This window comes from Lissotriton helveticus, chromosome 5_1, assembly GCF_964261635.1.
Source record: "Lissotriton helveticus chromosome 5_1, aLisHel1.1, whole genome shotgun sequence".
NCBI lineage: Eukaryota > Metazoa > Chordata > Amphibia > Caudata > Salamandridae > Lissotriton > Lissotriton helveticus.
The window spans coordinates 1,955,692,214-1,955,713,927 of record NC_136065.1 but is presented as its reverse complement, the minus strand read 5'-3'; the positions used below and the strand labels follow the sequence as shown (position 1 = coordinate 1,955,713,927).

At 51.4% G+C, this 21,714-nt stretch overlaps 1 protein-coding gene across 1 annotated transcript in view; it reads left to right on the top strand.

Moving 5' to 3' along the window:
• The window catches only part of LOC144752831 (mortality factor 4-like protein 1), a 31,616-nt gene extending 10,461 nt beyond the window's left edge, over positions 1–21,155 (top strand). Inside the window, exons 2-3 of the mRNA XM_078640675.1 lie at positions 1,530–2,358; positions 20,965–21,155. Of these exons, the coding sequence (XP_078496801.1) occupies positions 1,530–2,358; positions 20,965–21,155 (1,020 nt within the window). The remainder of the gene's footprint in view (positions 1–1,529; positions 2,359–20,964) is intronic.
• Positions 21,156–21,714: the final 559 nt, after the last annotated feature.

Sequence of the window (21,714 nt, the reverse complement as noted above, 5' to 3'; positions counted from 1 at the left end):
AGTTCTGTGTGAGTACAGAAACCCTGCAACATGGCGCCCAACGTGGGGCTCATGAACACTCTTTCGTTATATTATCATTACAAACCAGAACATGGAGTAAAGAAGACACATGTGCATTTGAAATGTTTATTTACTAATGCCGTCTTCTCAGGCGCAGTATCTTTGATAATACAAGTATACTTATTATCAGTAGCAAAATTATCAGCATAGTTACTAAGACATAAAAAGCGAATGGTGACAGCATGTTAACATGCTGTAATGAATAAGAGTTAACAACACTTATATCTCACCCTCCCTAACACATATATTATATTATTATCTAAGAAGGTCTCTTTGGGTTGTTTTAGGGCGGGCCCATACCTTAGTGTCCTAGCATGAAGGAATCACATCAGCATACACCAGCTCTCTCTGCATGTGCACCGCATCAAGTGTGTTAACAATTCTCGTGCAAAGCAATATCAATCCCGCCTCAAGCCCAAGTTGGCAAAGGCTGCACTTGTGTTATGACTATGAAGGCGTGGAGATCAGACCTCATAACAATTCCATATCGTGTTGCTCCTGAAACTTCAGCACTCTCCGTGCAGACATGTTTTATTAAACAAAGCAGATATCAGAGCAATAACATATTATTCTCACATTCACCACGGCAAACTACTAGGTTGAAAGCTAAGTCAACAAATGAGGGTCGTGTGCAGAAGTTGCACGAAAGGAAAAATGGCGTTTAAATCTCAAACGTACCTATGCTAACTTAACACGATATAGGGATATATAGGAGTTATACAACAAGGTTTCAATTGGAAATACAAAGGTGATGTTGTTTACGGATTACATCATCGGGTTGCAGCGTTAGCGGAGCTCCTTCCTGGTGATGAAAAGGCAGCTCCGACAACTGAATATTCAGTACTCTCTGCTCTTCCCCGCAAAACTACGCAGAATAGCTGACGGTAAAACTTGCTTTTTCGAAATGCCGCAAGACACCTGGGTCTGGTTGGAGTCAACCGGGAAGTTCTCTGGCCCCAGACCAACTGGCCGGGGCGTAGCTAGCGGGGTCCGTGGGGGGAAGGTCCGCCCCAGGCGGCACCATTTTTGAGGCGGCCGCGGGACTGGATGTCCGTTGCGGCCACGGCGGCCTTTATAATTTATTTGGGAACGAACACAGTGTCCCCTTATAAATTATTAAGGCGGCCGTGGCCGCAATGGGCCTCCAGTGCCGCGGCCGCCACCTGCAGAGTTCAAAAGTGCAAAGCCGCGCTCCAGCCTGCACTCCTTCTGACCTGCTTTCGGTAACTGCTGGCACAGTTACCAAAAGGCAGCCTTGTTTGAGGGTGCGCAGCTTTCCACAGTGTTCGCATCGCCATGACGTGTCGCGGGGGGTGGAGGCGGCTTGGGCGGGCGTGCGGTGATTAGATGTGGCGGGGCCGGGAGCGGAGGCCCGGGGAGGAGCGGGCAGTATAAATGGCGCCGAAGCAGGAGCCCAGTTCCCAAATTTACCAAAAGTAAATAAAAAAGCACACCGCCTGCTTTTGAAGGACAGTTGCATCAATGCAAGGTTTTTTAGTAAGGAGACTCCAGATTTATCACTGCTTGAGTTGAGAAGGGAGCATGTTTTGAGTTTCCAAGGACCTCTCCTTTATGAAGCCATATGTGTGAAGGTTTCCATAAAGGAGAAACAAGTGAAATACTTTATACATTACAGCGGTTGGAAAAAGAACTGGGATGAGTGGGTGCCAGAGAGCAGAGTACTCAACTACGTGGAAACCAACCTGCAGAAGCAGAAGGAACTTCAGAAGGCTAATCAGGAGCAGTATGCAGAGGGGGAAATGAGAGGTGCAGCACCAAAGAAGGCCGGGGGTCCGCAGCAGAAACATGTGGAAGTAAAAACGAAGAAAAATAAACAGAAAACTCCAGGGGCTGGAGAAGGCAGTAGTACGAGTGAAGTACCTCAACCACCACGTAAGAAGAGAGCTCGTGTAGACCCCAGCGTGGAAAATGAGGAAACGTTTATCGACAGAGTTGAAGTGAAAGTAAAGATTCCAGAGGAGCTCAAACCGTGGCTGGTTGATGACTGGGACATGATAACTAGGCAAAAGCAGCTCTTCTATCTCCCTGCTAAAAAAAGTGTTGGTGCCATTTTGGAGGATTATGCAAATTACAAGAAATCGCGAGGCAATACAGATAACAAGGAGTATGCAGTGAACGAAGTGGTTGCTGGAATTAAGGAATACTTTAACGTGATGCTCGGCACACAGCTGCTGTACAAGTTTGAGTGGCCACAGTATGCAGAAATTCTGGCTGATCATCCAGATGCACAGATGTCACACGTCTATGGAGCGCCTCACCTTTTAAGACTGCCGTTTCTAGGTGTTTTGCCGCCCTAGGCAAAAATTGAAAAATGCCACCCCCTCCCTTTTTCTACCATCACTCTCTTCCCCCCGTCATCCACACTAGAAGAATAAATGCCTTTGATATAAAAGAACTTTATTCAACATTAAACAATAAAACACATCATACATTAAATAACTAAATAAACACTATTCATGATATTTGCAGGGGTATGGAATTTAATAAAATATCTACTTGTCCATGGGACAGGTTGCTTCATAAATCTACTTGTCCTTTAACAAAATCCACTCGTCCCTTTGGTGCCATGTAGTGCAGCGACAAATTATGGCTGCAATCTCATTATATAAGAGCTCTGATATAGCCTCTGATTATGCCAGGGCTCATACCATAGTGGTGTTTGAATACTTGCAATCCCCTAATGTTACCATGTTTCTGCAGATCAACATACTGGGGCTGAAGGTAGAGGTAAGCAATATTTCAGGGTGAGAATGCTCCTTTTAGTCTGTGCAAACCAACTTAACTTGTATGTTTTAAGGGTTTTCAACAACTCTTCTCTAATCTGTTCCCTTACTGAGAAATGCTGGAAATGTATTTACTATTTCTTGTCCTACTCCTGCAAATTCTTGAGAATTCACGAAAGCCGTATAGCTGCACTTAATGCAAGGACATATACCATGGTTGCACTTTTGAAACTTTAATAATTGGGACCCTAATTTGGTCTGGCGTTGATCATGACCTTTTACGTTTATTAAAATTCTGTCTCTCTATCGGCTGGCTTCACAACTATGTTCTTGCACGCAGTTGTGAAATACAAGCACCCTGGAATAAGTGGATTTACCGCTGCTAGCTATCGGTTTGTGAATTCCTAGTACCCTTACATGTTGTGAATTGTGCTGGTAAACCTGGCTCTAGCCGGACTGAGGCCTTCCCTGGCTCGACCATTCATAAAAGATCATGGTAGAGTGGCTAGAGAATAAGGAGTGTGGTTTGGGTTAGATAGGGGTAAAAAAAAATAATTAAATATAAGGGGGTAAATATGATGAGTATTACAGCACACTATGTTCTATTTCTTTTATTGAGAAGGGCAGCTCAGCCAGAGTGTTTCTTCGCGCTAAACTGAAGGACAGCCAGAAAACCCCATCACTAATAGGCAAAGATGAAGCCTGCTGCAAAATGGCTGGGCCTAAAAAGCTTTTTACTGGAACCATAAAAGCAAATAAAGCACTGCACGTGCCCTATGTCATGGACGCCGACGTATAATGGCGCACAGAGGTGGCATTCAGGGGTGGCCAGGAGGACAACGATGGCTGGGGCACTGGCACAGGTCACATTTGGTCACCTCCTAGCTCCAGCAATGCCATTGCGAATCACCCACCTAAACATGCCTGGGGCAGCGCAGACTTATGCTTTCCCTGCCTGCTTGGGGAAGGGAATGGCCCAGGGGGCCTCTTATTAAGGTACGAGGGTACGAGGGCTGGCTGTGGTGAAATGCTGTGGTGCTCTTGACACTAGGTCCAGTTCCACGCACTGCTGGACTGCGCGCAGCTCAAGATAAGGGGTCCTCTTCTTCAAGGCACACTCTCTTCGTGGAAACCACCGCAATGGAGCGCACACCGCTAGCCCCTCCTCCGGATCGCCCCTCGGGACTCTGGCACTTGTAGTTCAATAGTGGATCACCCAGGTGGGTGCAAGTCGGTACTTGTTGGACTGATGAATCTCTAGACCCGATACATGTCCCGGGTTTTTGGGTATCGCCCGAGACATGGCTCGGGTTTCGGGATAACTTCCCTCATCAGTAGAGAAATGGTTAGGGGTGGAGGAGAAGGCCGCCAAACAACCGTCAATGGCCTCGATGCCCGAACCGGCTCGCAGGGCAGCATCCAGGAGCCCGTCGGCTCAAAGCTCAAGGGAGCCAATTAGTAGAAACCACCGCAATGGAGCGCACACCGCAGTCTCTACTGACGAAGGTTAATGAACCTGAAACACCGGTGTCTAGAGATCAGCACCATCTGCGCCAACATTGGCGAAACACTCGACTACTTAGAGATCAGCACCATCTGCGCCAACATTGGCGAAGCACTCGACTACTTTTCAACATGGCATACCGCCTAAAGACTGCATTACCCAGAATGCAAGGGGTGACACTTGCCTGATAGGTGAAGCGGTGTGCTCCCACCCCTGTTGTTGTACTTAAAAGGACTCCCGTGAGTCTCGGAGCTGACGAGCTCGTGGATGAAGCACCTGCGCGCCAGTGAGCGGTACCTGACCTGAAGACGATTTTGGCCACCTACTCAGCAAACCCCTAAAACCAGTCTGTAATCTCTACTGACGAAGGTTAATGAACCTGAAACACCGGTGTCTAGAGATCAGCACCATCTGCGCCAACATTGGCGAAACACTCGACTACTTAGAGATCAGCACCATCTGCGCCAACATTGGCGAAGCACTCGACTACTTTTCAACATGGCATACCGCCTAAAGACTGCATTACCCAGAATGCAAGGGGCGACACTTGCCTGATAGGTGAAGCGGTGTGCTCCCACCCCTGTTGTTGTACTTAAAAGGACTCCCATGAGTCTCGGAGCTGACGAGCTCGTGGATGAAGCACCTGCGCGCCAGTGAGCGGTACCTGACCTGAAAACGATTTTGGCCACCTACTCAGCAAACCCCTAAAACCAGTCTGTAATCTCTACTGACGAAGGTTAATGAACCTGAAACACCGGTGTCTAGAGATCAGCACCATCTGCGCCAACATTGGCGAAACACTCGACTACTTAGAGATCAGCACCATCTGCGCCAACATTGGCGAAGCACTCGACTACTTTTCAACATGGCATACCGCCTAAAGACTGCATTACCCAGAATGCAAGGGGCGACACTTGCCTGATAGGTGAAGCGGTGTGCTCCCACCCCTGTTGTTGTACTTAAAAGGACTCCTGTGAGTCTCGGAGCTGACGAGCTCGTGGATGAAGCACCTGCGCGCCAGTGAGCGGTACCTGACCTGAAGACGATTTTGGCCACCTACTCAGCAAACCCCTAAAACCAGTCTGTAATCTCTACTGACGAAGGTTAATGAACCTGAAACACCGGTGTCTAGAGATCAGCACCATCTGCGCCAACATTGGCGAAACACTCGACTACTTAGAGATCAGCACCATCTGCGCCAACATTGGCGAAGCACTCGACTACTTTTCAACATGGCATACCGCCTAAAGACTGCATTACCTAGAATGCAAGGGGCGACACTTGCCTGATAGGTGAAGCGGTGTGCTCCCACCCCTGTTGTTGTACTTAAAAGGACTCCCGTGAGTAACTCGGAGCTGACGAGCTCGTGGATGAAGCACCTGCGCGCCAGTGAGCGGTACCTGACCTGAAGACGATTTTGGCCACCTACTCAGCAAACCCCTAAAACCAGTCTGTAATCTCTACTGACGAAGGTTAATGAACCTGAAACACCGGTGTCTAGAGATCAGCACCATCTGCGCCAACATTGGCGAAACACTCGACTACTTAGAGATCAGCACCATCTGCGCCAACATTGGCGAAGCACTCGACTACTTTTCAACATGGCATACCGCCTAAAGACTGCATTACCCAGAATGCAAGGGGCGACACTTGCCTGATAGGTGAAGCGGTGTGCTCCCACCCCTGTTGTTGTACTTAAAAGGACTCCCGTGAGTCTCGGAGCTGACGAGCTCGTGGATGAAGCACCTGCGCGCCAGTGAGCGGTACCTGACCTGAAGACGATTTTGGCCACCTACTCAGCAAACCCTTAAAACCAGTCTGTAATCTCTACTGACGAAGGTTAATGAACCTGAAACACCGGTGTCTAGAGATCAGCACCATCTGCGCCAACATTGGCGAAACACTCGACTACTTAGAGATCAGCACCATCTGCGCCAACATTGGCGAAGCACTCGACTACTTTTCAACATGGCATACCGCCTAAAGACTGCATTACCCAGAATGCAAGGGGCGACACTTGCCTGATAGGTGGAGTGGCAGTGGAGGAGGCCAGAGCACTTTTAGACGAAGGGGGATCAGTGGCAGTGATCCTCCTCGATCTTAGCGCGGCCTTCGACACCGTCAACCATCAGCTCCTTATCCAACGACTTAGGAGCGTCGGCGTCGGAGGAATGGCTTTGTCCTGGATAGCGTCCTTTCTGAGTCAGCGCTCCTTTCAAATCTGGGAGAATAACACCTGCTCCTCCGACATCCCCCTCCAATGTGGCGTGCCTCAGGGCTCCTCCCTGAGCCCCACATTATTTAACATCTACATGTCCCCCTTGGAGGAGGTTGTAATTCCGTTCGGAGTGAGCATCGTCAGCTATGCGGACGACACCCAGTTAGTGGTATCCCTCTCGCACCCTAAACAACAACCTGCAGACCTTTACAACTGTCTCACGCAGATACAAGGGTGGATGAACAGATCGTCTCTGAAGCTCAACGGAGCAAAGACTGACATTCTCCTCCTTGGTCAGAAGGGACCCACTTCACTCCAAGACATCTGGCCCCCCTGCTTAGGCCCTCTCCCGGATTCGAAACCAGAGGTGAAGAGCCTGGGCGTCTGGCTCGACAAAGAGCTATCATTCACAACACAGGCACAAAAGGTTGCCGGGATGTGTTTTGGGCTGCTCAGGTCAATTCGGAAGATCCTGCCCTTACTCCCTCTCAACTCCCAAAAACTTCTGATTCAAGGCCTGATTCTCTCCAGGCTGGACTTTAGCAACTCCATTTATCTTGGGGCCCCGGAGGCAACCCTGAACAAACTTCAAAGGGTCCAAAACACAGCGGCCCGGATCCTCACTAACACCCCCGCCAGAGTCTCGGCCAAACCAGCTCTGAAGCGCCTCCATTGGCTCCCGGTGAGAGAACGGGTAAAGTTCAAAGCCCTCTGCCTGGCACACAGGCTGACCCAAAATACTGGCCCCTCAGGACTAAAAAAATTTATCAAATCCTATAAAGCCCCCAGATCCCTCCGATCCGATCAGGAACATCTAATCGTCATCCCTAGAGTCAGAAAGGCTCGAACTGGAGGCAGGCGCTTCTCGGTCCATACCGCACGCCTCTGGAATGCCCTCCCTCACCATCTGAGAACTGAACCTATCTACTTAAGGTTCAGGAAGCTACTGAAAACTCACCTCTTCCCTTAAACTTCCCTCTCCCCCCCGCTGACCCGCCAGGGGTACTGATCCTAGCGCTGGGATACCCACGGGTGACTACGCGCTCTATAAAATTAAATAATAATAATAATAATAATAGGTGAAGCGGTGTGCTCCCACCCCTGTTGTTGTACTTAAAAGGACTCCCGTGAGTCTCGGATCTGACGAGCTCGTGGATGAAGCACCTGCGCGCCAGTGAGCGGTACCTGACCTGAAGACGATTTTGGCCACCTACTCAGCAAACCCCTAAAACCAGTCTGTAATCTCTACTGACGAAGGTTAATGAACCTGAAACACCGGTGTCTAGAGATCAACACCATCTGCGCCAACATTGGCGAAACACTCGACTACTTAGAGATCAGCACCATCTGCGCCAACATTGGCGAAGCACTCGACTACTTTTCAACATGGCATACCGCCTAAAGACTGCATTACCCAGAATGCAAGGGGCGACACTTGCCTGATAGGTGAAGCGGTGTGCTCCCACCCCTGTTGTTGTACTTAAAAGGACTCCCGTGAGTCTCGGAGCTGACGAGCTCGTGGATGAAGCACCTGCGCGCCAGTGAGCGGTACCTGACCTGAAGACGATTTTGGCCACCTACTCAGCAAACCCCTAAAACCAGTCTGTAATCTCTACTGACGAAGGTTAATTAACCTGAAACACCGGTGTCTAGAGATCAGCACCATCTGCGCCAACATTGGCGAAACACTCGACTACTTAGAGATCAGCACCATCTGCGCCAACATTGGCGAAGCACTCGACTACTTTTCAACATGGCATACCGCCTAAAGACTGCATTACCCAGAATGCAAGGGGCGACACTTGCCTGATAGGTGAAGCGGTGTGCTCCCACCCCTGTTGTTGTACTTAAAAGGACTCCCGTGAGTCTCGGAGCTGACGAGCTCGTGGATGAAGCACCTGCGCGCCAGTGAGCGGTACCTGACCTGAAGACGATTTTGGCCACCTACTCAGCAAACCCCTAAAACCAGTCTGTAATCTCTACTGACGAAGGTTAATGAACCTGAAACACCGGTGTCTAGAGATCAGCACCATCTGCGCCAACATTGGCGAAACACTCGACTACTTAGAGATCAGCACCATCTGCGCCAACATTGGCAAAGCACTCGACTACTTTTCAACATGGCATACCGCCTAAAGACTGCATTACCCAGAATGCAAGGGGCGACACTTGCCTGATAGGTGAAGCGGTGTGCTCCCACCCCTGTTGTTGTACTTAAAAGGACTCCCGTGAGTCTCGGAGCTGACGAGCTCGTGGATGAAGCACCTGCGCGCCAGTGAGCGGTACCTGACCTGAAGACGATTTTGGCCACCTACTCAGCAAACCCCTAAAACCAGTCTGTAATCTCTACTGACGAAGGTTAATGAACCTGAAACACCGGTGTCTAGAGATCAGCACCATCTGCGCCAACATTGGCGAAACACTCGACTACTTAGAGATCAGCACCATCTGCGCCAACATTGGCGAAGCACTCGACTACTTTTCAACATGGCATACCGCCTAAAGACTGCATTACCCAGAATGCAAGGGGCGACACTTGCCTGATAGGTGAAGCGGTGTGCTCCCACCCCTGTTGTTGTACTTAAAAGGACTCCCGTGAGTCTCGGAGCTGACGAGCTCGTGGATGAAGCACCTGCGCGCCAGTGAGCGGTACCTGACCTGAAAACGATTTTGGCCACCTACTCAGCAAACCCCTAAAACCAGTCTGTAATCTCTACTGACGAAGGTTAATGAACCTGAAACACCGGTGTCTAGAGATCAGCACCATCTGCGCCAACATTGGCGAAACACTCGACTACTTAGAGATCAGCACCATCTGCGCCAACATTGGCGAAGCACTCGACTACTTTTCAACATGGCATACCGCCTAAAGACTGCATTACCCAGAATGCAAGGGGCGACACTTGCCTGATAGGTGAAGCGGTGTGCTCCCACCCCTGTTGTTGTACTTAAAAGGACTCCCGTGAGTCTCGGAGCTGACGAGCTCGTGGATGAAGCACCTGCGCGCCAGTGAGCGGTACCTGACCTGAAGACGATTTTGGCCACCTACTCAGCAAACCCCTAAAACCAGTCTGTAATCTCTACTGACGAAGGTTAATGAACCTGAAACACCGGTGTCTAGAGATCAGCACCATCTGCGCCAACATTGGCGAAACACTCGACTACTTAGAGATCAGCACCATCTGCGCCAACATTGGCGAAGCACTCGACTACTTTTCAACATGGCATACCGCCTAAAGACTGCATTACCCAGAATGCAAGGGGCGACACTTGCCTGATAGGTGAAGCGGTGTGCTCCCACCCCTGTTGTTGTACTTAAAAGGACTCCTGTGAGTCTCGGAGCTGACGAGCTCGTGGATGAAGCACCTGCGCGCCAGTGAGCGGTACCTGACCTGAAGACGATTTTGGCCACCTACTCAGCAAACCCCTAAAACCAGTCTGTAATCTCTACTGACGAAGGTTAATGAACCTGAAACACCGGTGTCTAGAGATCAGCACCATCTGCGCCAACATTGGCGAAACACTCGACTACTTAGAGATCAGCACCATCTGCGCCAACATTGGCGAAGCACTCGACTACTTTTCAACATGGCATACCGCCTAAAGACTGCATTACCCAGAATGCAAGGGGCGACACTTGCCTGATAGGTGAAGCGGTGTGCTCCCACCCCTGTTGTTGTACTTAAAAGGACTCCCGTGAGTAACTCGGAGCTGACGAGCTCGTGGATGAAGCACCTGCGCGCCAGTGAGCGGTACCTGACCTGAAGACGATTTTGGCCACCTACTCAGCAAACCCCTAAAACCAGTCTGTAATCTCTACTGACGAAGGTTAATGAACCTGAAACACCGGTGTCTAGAGATCAGCACCATCTGCGCCAACATTGGCGAAACACTCGACTACTTAGAGATCAGCACCATCTGCGCCAACATTGGCGAAGCACTCGACTACTTTTCAACATGGCATACCGCCTAAAGACTGCATTACCCAGAATGCAAGGGGCGACACTTGCCTGATAGGTGAAGCGGTGTGCTCCCACCCCTGTTGTTGTACTTAAAAGGACTCCCGTGAGTCTCGGAGCTGACGAGCTCGTGGATGAAGCACCTGCGCGCCAGTGAGCGGTACCTGACCTGAAGACGATTTTGGCCACCTACTCAGCAAACCCTTAAAACCAGTCTGTAATCTCTACTGACGAAGGTTAATGAACCTGAAACACCGGTGTCTAGAGATCAGCACCATCTGCGCCAACATTGGCGAAACACTCGACTACTTAGAGATCAGCACCATCTGCGCCAACATTGGCGAAGCACTCGACTACTTTTCAACATGGCATACCGCCTAAAGACTGCATTACCCAGAATGCAAGGGGCGACACTTGCCTGATAGGTGAAGCGGTGTGCTCCCACCCCTGTTGTTGTACTTAAAAGGACTCCCGTGAGTCTCGGAGCTGACGAGCTCGTGGATGAAGCACCTGCGCGCCAGTGAGCGGTACCTGACCTGAAGACGATTTTGGCCACCTACTCAGCAAACCCTTAAAACCAGTCTGTAATCTCTACTGACGAAGGTTAATGAACCTGAAACACCGGTGTCTAGAGATCAGCACCATCTGCGCCAACATTGGCGAAACACTCGACTACTTAGAGATCAGCACCATCTGCGCCAACATTGGCGAAGCACTCGACTACTTTTCAACATGGCATACCGCCTAAAGACTGCATTACCCAGAATGCAAGGGGCGACACTTGCCTGATAGGTGAAGCGGTGTGCTCCCACCCCTGTTGTTGTACTTAAAAGGACTCCCGTGAGTCTCGGATCTGACGAGCTCGTGGATGAAGCACCTGCGCGCCAGTGAGCGGTACCTGACCTGAAGACGATTTTGGCCACCTACTCAGCAAACCCCTAAAACCAGTCTGTAATCTCTACTGACGAAGGTTAATGAACCTGAAACACCGGTGTCTAGAGATCAACACCATCTGCGCCAACATTGGCGAAACACTCGACTACTTAGAGATCAGCACCATCTGCGCCAACATTGGCGAAGCACTCGACTACTTTTCAACATGGCATACCGCCTAAAGACTGCATTACCCAGAATGCAAGGGGCGACACTTGCCTGATAGGTGAAGCGGTGTGCTCCCACCCCTGTTGTTGTACTTAAAAGGACTCCCGTGAGTCTCGGAGCTGACGAGCTCGTGGATGAAGCACCTGCGCGCCAGTGAGCGGTACCTGACCTGAAGACGATTTTGGCCACCTACTCAGCAAACCCCTAAAACCAGTCTGTAATCTCTACTGACGAAGGTTAATTAACCTGAAACACCGGTGTCTAGAGATCAGCACCATCTGCGCCAACATTGGCGAAACACTCGACTACTTAGAGATCAGCACCATCTGCGCCAACATTGGCGAAGCACTCGACTACTTTTCAACATGGCATACCGCCTAAAGACTGCATTACCCAGAATGCAAGGGGTGACACTTGCCTGATAGGTGAAGCGGTGTGCTCCCACCCCTGTTGTTGTACTTAAAAGGACTCCCGTGAGTCTCGGAGCTGACGAGCTCGTGGATGAAGCACCTGCGCGCCAGTGAGCGGTACCTGACCTGAAGACGATTTTGGCCACCTACTCAGCAAACCCCTAAAACCAGTCTGTAATCTCTACTGACGAAGGTTAATGAACCTGAAACACCGGTGTCTAGAGATCAGCACCATCTGCGCCAACATTGGCGAAACACTCGACTACTTAGAGATCAGCACCATCTGCGCCAACATTGGCGAAGCACTCGACTACTTTTCAACATGGCATACCGCCTAAAGACTGCATTACCCAGAATGCAAGGGGCGACACTTGCCTGATAGGTGAAGCGGTGTGCTCCCACCCCTGTTGTTGTACTTAAAAGGACTCCCGTGAGTCTCGGAGCTGACAAGCTCGTGGATGAAGCACCTGCGCGCCAGTGAGCGGTACCTGACCTGAAGACGATTTTGGCCACCTACTCAGCAAACCCCTAAAACCAGTCTGTAATCTCTACTGATGAAGGTTAATGAACTTGAAACACCGGTGTCTAGAGATCAGCACCATCTGCGCCAACATTGGCGAAACACTCGACTACTTAGAGATCAGCACCATCTGCGCCAACATTGGCGAAGCACTCGACTACTTTTCAACATGGCATACCGCCTAAAGACTGCATTACCCAGAATGCAAGGGGCGACACTTGCCTGATAGGTGAAGCGGTGTGCTCCCACCCCTGTTGTTGTACTTAAAAGGACTCCCGTGAGTCTCGGAGCTGACGAGCTCGTGGATGAAGCACCTGCGCGCCAGTGAGCGGTACCTGACCTGAAGACGATTTTGGCCACCTACTCAGCAAACCCCTAAAACCAGTCTGTAATCTCTACTGATGAAGGTTAATGAACCTGAAACACCGGTGTCTAGAGATCAGCACCATCTGCGCCAACATTGGCGAAACACTCGACTACTTAGAGATCAGCACCATCTGCGCCAACATTGGCGAAGCACTCGACTACTTTTCAACATGGCATACCGCCTAAAGACTGCATTACCCAGAATGCAAGGGGCGACACTTGCCTGATAGGTGAAGCGGTGTGCTCCCACCCCTGTTGTTGTACTTAAAAGGACTCCCGTGAGTCTCGGAGCTGACGAGCTCGTGGATGAAGCACCTGCGCGCCAGTGAGCGGTACCTGACCTGAAGACGATTTTGGCCACCTACTCAGCAAACCCCTAAAACCAGTCTGTAATCTCTACTGACGAAGGTTAATGAACCTGAAACACCGGTGTCTAGAGATCAGCACCATCTGCGCCAACATTGGCGAAACACTCGACTACTTAGAGATCAGCACCATCTGCTCCAACATTGGCGAAGCACTCGACTACTTTTCAACATGGCATACCGCCTAAAGACTGCATTACCCAGAATGCAAGGGGCGACACTTGCCTGATAGGTGAAGCGGTGTGCTCCCACCCCTGTTGTTGTACTTTAAAAGGACTCCCGTGAGTCTCGGAACTGACGAGCTCGTGGATGAAGCACCTGCGCGCCAGTGAGCGGTACCTGACCTGAAGACGATTTTGGCCACCTACTCAGCAAACCCCTAAAACCAGTCTGTAATCTCTACTGACGAAGGTTAATGAACCTGAAACACCGGTGTCTAGAGATCAGCACCATCTGCGCCAACATTGGCGAAACACTCGACTACTTAGAGATCAGCACCATCTGCGCCAACATTGGCGAAGCACTCGACTACTTTTCAACATGGCATACCGCCTAAAGACGGCATTACCCAGAATGCAAGGGGCGACACTTGCCTGATAGGTGAAGCGGTGTGCTCCCACCCCTGTTGTTACACTCTCTTCGTGCTTCCTCTCCCGTGTCCTCCAGCCTCGCTCACTTGTGCACGGAGATTCCATCACCTCAGTCACAGGCCGGAGGCCTGGACATGGGGCCGCCACCACCATCTTATAATCTTTAGACAGGGCCTGCCGCCTCAGCGATCTGCTTGCGCAGAACTAACCACTTAAGACAAAGTCGACTATTTCTATAGCGCATGGTACTTGACTATGCTAAGCACATGATATAAGTAATTTCATGTTTACAGTGTTGTGAAGTGTCCCATGAATCACCACCCAGTGGGAACTCTGTTCTCCGACAGTCTAGAACACTAAAGTGTCATATCCGTGAAAGTGCAGCAATATGAGCCATTTCCACAGGGTGGTTGGTGAAGATAATGCTTTTCTTTTTTTATACACAATCATTTTCCATTACAAGGCAAAAATATTTAAAACTGCTTGCTCTGTAAGTATTTATTTCCACAACGTGAGCCTTCACATACATAGGGTGAAAAAAATCGGTTATAAATACAACATTGTTTTTTCAGTAACTTGTGAAATGTGTACACTTGGGCTATTTGGAAATCATATATAGATCTCCCCATTCCTCAGCTTGTGATTTAATTCTGCGTAAACTTGATTGATCTTTTTATTAATCCCTATCACACATCTCTCCTCAGAAAAGTAAATTAATTGAAGCGCTGTGGCAGTTATCTGTATCGTGACCACAACAGCTCAGTAAATCAAGCCACAAGCTTTACTAATCTATTCTAAGCGTGACCAGCACGTCACAGTAATATGGAGCAACCATAACTCTGTGACGACTTAAAATTGGACCCTCGAGTAAAGTTTTAAGCCACTCAGGATAACAGTGTAAAACTCCGTCCCTCCCAAACTGTAGTGTAGTTATAACAGACATTATGTTATGTTATGTTATGTTAAATAATATTTATAAAGCGCACGTACGCCCTTGGGCTTCATGGCGCTGAGGTACGGGAACATAACAAAGAAAGGAAAAATAGACAGCCGGTTTAGGAATAAACATTATTTGAAGGCCTGTCTAAAAAGCCAAGTTTTAAAGTGATGTCTAAAAGTGAGAACGTCAGGGCTCTGTCTGAGGGGCAGAGGAAGCGTATTCCAGAGGCTGGCGGCTAAAAAGTCAAAGCAGCAGCCGCCTGAACGTTTTTTGTTAAAGGAAGGAACAATTAAGAGATCCTTCTTTGCAGAACGGAGATTAAGTGAGGGGGTGTACCTGAGTACCAAGCCTTCAATAAACTTAGGGCCAGTGTGTTGAAGAGCTTTAAAGACCATGCAGCCCGTCTTAAACATGACCCTCTGCGCCACCGGGAGCCAGTGCAGTTGTTCAAGGCCAGGGGTGATAGATTGCCACTTTGGCTGCTTGAGGATCAGTCTGGCCGCTTGGTTTTGAACTAGTTGTAGTCTCTTAAGTTGGCCAAGCGGAAGTCCCAGGTAGATGCTATTAGAGAAGTCCAATCTGGACATAACCAAAGCAATGACCACCTGGATCAGGGCTGAGTGGGTGAGGAATTGGGAAATCTTTTTTATTTTCCGGAGCTGAAAGAAAGCCCCGGAGACAACAGCACCAATTTGACCCTTAAGAGAGAGGTCGGCGCTGATTATGACTCCCAAGCTTTTCACAGAGGAAGATTTGCACGGGGGTTGGCCCATGATGCTAGGCCAGAAATGAGGACCCCAACTTAGCTCACTTTTCCCAGGCAAGATCAGTTCGGTCTTGCCTGGGTTAAGTTTGAGGTGGTTGAGGTTCATCCATAACATTACCTCTTATATGCACACTCACAGACATTACCCCTTATATGCACACTCGCTTCTCATACTTTTTTCTTTTTGGAACACGTTTATTTTCCATGGGGTATTACATTTATTTGTACACCTAAGTATGTGTTGTTGTACTGTTTAGCCTGCCTGCTGCAACAAACAGACCCGCCCCGCACCACCATCCATACCTCACCTCACCCCGACCTCACAGTGCTGCCAAGCTCTCTGTGTTGCTTGTGCGCCAGTCTCTCGGGCCTTGAGGACTGTAATGTCCCTGTATGAGGCCTAGTAATGAAGGGTGACCACACGTGATGTAGTGTTGGTGGTCAGTACACTGCCTGCCACGCCCAGGGTCCTGGGCTCTTTATTAACAATGGTGCGTGCCCTCCGTAAAGACGTCGGGCCAAACCAAAACACTTCACGCCTGAGGGGGCGGTGCACGAGGGTTGTTTCTAAGTAGTGTGCCCTAATGGTAGTGTCCAAAACTCGGCAACACTACATTCCTCCTTTACCCCGAAGTGAAAACCAAACAATCATAACACAGCTTTACAACATTTCAGAATATAGTCTCTGGAACTTTCAAACGATTCAAAAGGAACAGTCTTACTTTTACGCCGGCAGGGGTACAGCCCACACTCCTTCAGCGTCTGCATCGGGCCACAAAGTCTCGGTTTCTCTGGGACGGCTTCGGGCAAGGGCATAGATTATATCTGCTCTGGCTGCGCTCGCTGGAGGGGGTTTGGAATAGGTCCTCAGCGCCATTTGTCCCAACTTCCTCTGGGTTGCCCTGGGCCCCTTGTGACACAGGCTCGCCTTGGGTCAGTGTGGCCGCATCATCTCCTGAGCGTTCCTCCTCGCTGGGGTTGTCTCTTTCTGCTGCTTCTCTTGGGCCTTGGGATGGTCCTGGGCAGGGTTCTCCTGGTTCGACGAACTCCTCCTCCTCTCCATTCGGGATTTTCTTAAAGAATGATACATTCCTTGTGACTCTCTCTCTCCCCTTGGCTGCCGTGACCATGGTGCCATTGACGTTGGTAACAGTCCATGGGTCTAGTTCGAATGGTAAACGAAACTTCCCACCTGGGTGGCGGTCTTTCACAAGCACTCGGTCAGCAACTTGTATGGGCTGTCAGCAGCTCTTCTCCTTCGGGACGCCTCACAGTTAGTCTTTGTTCGCTGCTCCATGGATCGGTTGTGAGGAGCTGGTGACGACGCCCACAAGGGGTGGTGTGGGATAGTGTCCATGACTGCCCTGTTAAAGCACAGGCGGCTTGGAGGAACCCCAGTGGTGCAGTGGGGTGTCAGCCTGTATTCCCGTAGGAACTGGTAGAGGGCCAGCTCCAGGCTTTGGCCGTCCGCCAGCACGATTTGAACTGTCTTATTCAGAGTCCTCATTAGCCTCTCGACTTCCCCGTTGGCTTGAGGCCATCTCGGGGTTATCCGGCGGTGTTTGATGCGGTGTGACTGCAGGTACTCAGCTAGTTCACTGCTGTTGAAAGGAGGACCATTGTCTGTGCGTAGCTCCGCAAAGAGGCCATGGGTAGAAATTATTTTCTCCAGCTTGGGGATCACCTCGGATGCTGCTGTGGAGGGCAGGATCTCTATTTCGGGATATCGTGAGAAATCGCCACTACCACGAACATGTACTTTCCTCCGGGGAGGCTGCCAAAGTCTGCACTGGCACGCACCCATGGAGACGTCGGTCCTTCCTCCGTAATCACCGGCGCCGGAGGGTTGGGCAAGCTTGTCGCTAAACACACGGGGCATCGCTGGACGACTTCCTCCACCACTTTGTCGAGGCCTGGGAACCAGAGTTTGCTTCGAAGGCGGCTTTTTGATTTTACGATGCCCTGGTGTGCGCCATGGGCTAGGAGGGCTGCTTGTTGGGTGAGACTGTCGGGCAATATTAGGCGAGGGCCCCTCAGGAGACATCCTTCCGGAGATATAGACAGTTCGCTTCGGACTTGGTGGAGTGCCCTCAGCGTCGTTTGGGCATCCAGGGTGCGGTAGGATGCTGGACTCTGGAGTGGCTTCCAGTTTCCCGACGTGATGGCCTGGATGGCGATCTGCAGGCAGTCGTCGTCTTTGGTGGCTTGCACCACGTCTTCCAGGGAGATCGGCAGGGGCCTGGATCTTTCCACGATCATCCGGACATACTCCTCGGTGGCATCGGCTTCCGCCGCTTCCGCCTCGGTGACTGGGCGGGCGTGCCTCGACAGGTAGTCGGCCGGGTTTTGAGTGCCTGGCCGGTACTCCACTGTGAATTGGAATTCCTGGAGCTGGAGCACCCACTTCTCAATGCGAGGGGGGGGCCGTGAGGAGGTCCCCTGGAAGAGTGGGACGAGGGGTTTGTGATCTGTAATCACCATGAACGGGTGTCCGTACAAGTAGATGTGGAAATGCCGGCATCCCCACAAGATGGCGATGGCCTCCCTTTCGATCTGCGAGTACCGTTGCTCCGTTGGCGTGAGGGTTCTACTCGCATATGCGACGGGGGCCCATTCCCCGCATGCTTGTTGTTGAGTCAGTACGGCTCCTAGGCCTGTCGGGCTGGCATCCACCACAAGTTGTGATTCGTTGCGGGGGTCGAAGTAGGCCAGGGTCGTGTCTGCAGAGAGTGCCGCTTTGGTTTTCTGGAATGACTCTTGCTGTTCTAGCCCCCACTCCCAAGTGGCTGTGGACTTCGTGAGATCGCGGAGAGGGCCGGTGAGGTCTGATAGATCTTTGATGAACCGCCCGCAGTATGTGACCATTCCGAGAAAACTGCGGACGGCGGTTACCGATGTTGGGGCGGGAGCTTCGTGGATGTCCTTGACCTTTTCGGGGTCCAGTCCTACGCCCTGGTCGGAGAACCTGTAGCCAAAGAAGCTAATGTCTTTTCATAGGAATTCGCACTTCTCCCTGTGGAGGGTTAGACCCCGCTCCTGTAGCCTGGCAAACACTGCTTGGAGGCGCCGGATGTGCTCATCCAGGGTCGGCGCGTGGACCAAAATGTCGTCACTTACATTTAGCACGCCGTCTAGCCCTTGCAGGACATTCTGAATGATGTTCTGGAACACCTCTGCTGCGCTCGATATCCCAAAGTTGAGTCGGGTATACCTCCACAGGCCTGCGTGTGTGGAGAAGGTGGTAATTGGGCGCGAGTCTGGGTGTAGTGGAATTTGGTGGTACCCTGACCTCAGGTCCATCTTCGAGAACCACTTTGAGCCAGACAACTCTCCAATGATGTCGTCTATGGTTGGCGTCAGATGGCGCTCCCGCTTGATAGCGAGGTTGGGGATGCGCATGTCAACGCAGATCCGCACGGCGTCGGGCTGCTTCGGTTTCTTGGCTACCACGATGGGCGACACCCATGGAGTGAGCCCGCTTACCCTTTCGATGATTCCAGCTCTCTCGAGTACCTGCAGTTCCGCTTCTACCTTGGGTCGTAGGTGGAACGCGATACGTCGGTGCCGGAGGGCCACTGGGGCGACCGATTGGTCTATGTGGAGATGGATGGCGGGTCCTTTCAAACAGCCGATCCCCTCAAACGGCGAGGTGTGTTCTAGCACGAGATGGTCGAGGCTGTGGGCTTGGACTGTGAGTGCGAAGTGTATCAGCCCTAGGTCTTGGGCTGTTCTGCACCCAAGTAGGAATCCAGATCCCTCTTGCGACACGTAGATTTTGGTGTGCAGGTGAGTGGAGTCGTGTGACAGGGCTGTCCGGAAGACCCCACACAAACGTAGTGGGCGACTGGTGCCGTAGGCATATACTTGCACTCTCGTGGGGTGGAGTACTGGTGGATTGTCTAATGTCCTGTACACACTGGCCGCCATTAGGTTGATCGTCGCTCCGGTGTCAATCACGTTCGGGGCGGCTTCGTGGGGCCAGGGGACGTCCAACCAGCGTCCCACGCGAGATGCGTGAGGAATGGCAGGGTCGTCGCATGCGAGATGCGTGGGAGATGTCCGGGTCCGCAGCGTTGCACGCAGGAAGCGTGAGGAAACGCACGCTCGGCGCACGTGGAGGGCCCAGCAGCGTAGGAGGCTGGCGCCTGGCTGGATGCGAGAGCAGGTGGGCGGAGGAGGCGGCTGTGGCGCCGGGGCATGCAAAACACGCACCTCAGGCTCGCGAGGCCTCCTGCCAGGGTGGAGATGCGGGGCTGCAGTCGCCGGATGCTCCTGCCCGTCGGATCGCCTCCGGGGCAGCGGTGCGGTGGGTCCAGACGGACGGGGACCGTGGCGGTGCGCGGCTGGGCCGCCTTCCGGTAAGGCTGCTCGCCGGAGAGCAGGGACCACGCTTCCGGCAGGGGCGCGATGGGAGCGCCGTGAGGGGCAAACTGCAGGGGCAGCAGCTGTCGGCTCCGTAAGCAAAGGAGCGGCGGTGCGTGGCACGCGATGGGGTGGCGAGACCACCTTCGTCGCCAATGTAATGTCCCTGTATGAGGCCTAGTAATGAAGGGGGACCACACGTGATGTAGTGTTGGTGGTCAGTACACTGCCTGCCACGCCCAGGGTCCTGGGCTCTTTATTAACAATGGTGCGTGCCCTCCGTAAAGACGTCGGCCAAACCAAAACACTTCACGCCTGAGGGGCGGTGCACGAGGGTTGTTTCTAAGTAGTGTGCCCTAATGGTAGTGTCCAAAACTCGGCAACACTACATTGACGAGCTCGGAGACTCACAGACCTCGTTTTTAACAGGCCTTAGTCACAGTGAACATTAATACATTTATATGTTTTACACCCACGTTCGCAGCGACCTTCGCTGACTACGCTGACTCACCGGTGCATGCTCTCGGGTGAAAGTCACGTAGGGTCGTCCACAGCTGTGCTGTTTGCAGGCTCCTGCTGGAGTCTGGAGACAGTAAAAAAAAGAGGGCCGGGAATCGGGACAAGACTGTGTGGCTGTGCAGGTGGCAGCAGTATTAGTAATTATTTCACCATCCACCAAGGCACCAGAGCAGCGCGCCAGCTGACACACCCAGCCCGTTCCCCGCGCGCGAGACAGAGGGTGGTGCGTGTCACCGTCACTGGCTGCTGAAGAACTGCTCACGGACTGGCCAAAAATTTTCCCCAGGGCCGTCATTGGTAGCGCTATCAGCTCTACAAGATTGACGACCCTGGGGAACCACACTTACACCGTTAGGGTGTCCCGTTCCACACATTCTAGGGTAGGGTGCGCTTTAAGTTGCGCAGCAGCATGTACAAGCAGCAGGTGCGCTTGCACAGTGCACTCCACTCGGTGCTGCTGCCCGCATGATTTTTGCCGCCCTCCCCATTTTGCCGCCCTAGGCGGCTGCCTAGTCCTTCCTAATGGCAGAAACGGCCATGGTATTGGTGCAATGCTTGCCTACACACCTCTGGATGAGAAGAGTCTGGCTTTATTATTGAACTATTTGCATGATTTTCTGAAGTACCTTGCAAAGAATGCGCTAGTATTGTTCAGCACCAGTGACTATGAAGTTGCACCTCCTGGAACCACCCCTGCCTGCCATAGACCCTGCTTGGAGCGAGTGAGGTAAGAGGCGAGCAGCAGCAGATTCAGAGGGTGGGTGGCTGAGTCTGTGGCTCATCCATGATAGCTGCCAAGGTTTCAGATTGCTATGTGTGGCACTTTCAGAATTTTATTGTAATTATGAGTGACATTTCAACGTCTAGAAGTCACACTTTCTCAGGGGCAAAAATTAAAATCCCTTATGTATGTGCATGTGACTTGCATGATCGAGGTAACTATTAGCAGCAATACTACATGTCTCTCGGACCTCTTTCAAGTGCTCACTGGCCTTTTTCCCCAGCACCCTCCCACCCCACAAGTTTAGCTTCAGCTACGCCCCTGACAAGAGGGAACGAAGCACACATGGCTGAGGGACGCAGACACTGGAAACGTATTCGCACCCATAAACTGTTGGTTGTACCCAACCGGGAGCAAATAAGTAGGGAGAGACGGCCGGCAGTCAGAGAGGCAGAGAGGATGTCGGACTTGGCTAAAGAGTCAGATAAAGCGAGGCTGTCTATAAGGTCTTTGGATGATGACGCCTCGCCTGGGTCTTGTTTGCCTGAAGTTGTCTCCTTGTCTCTGCC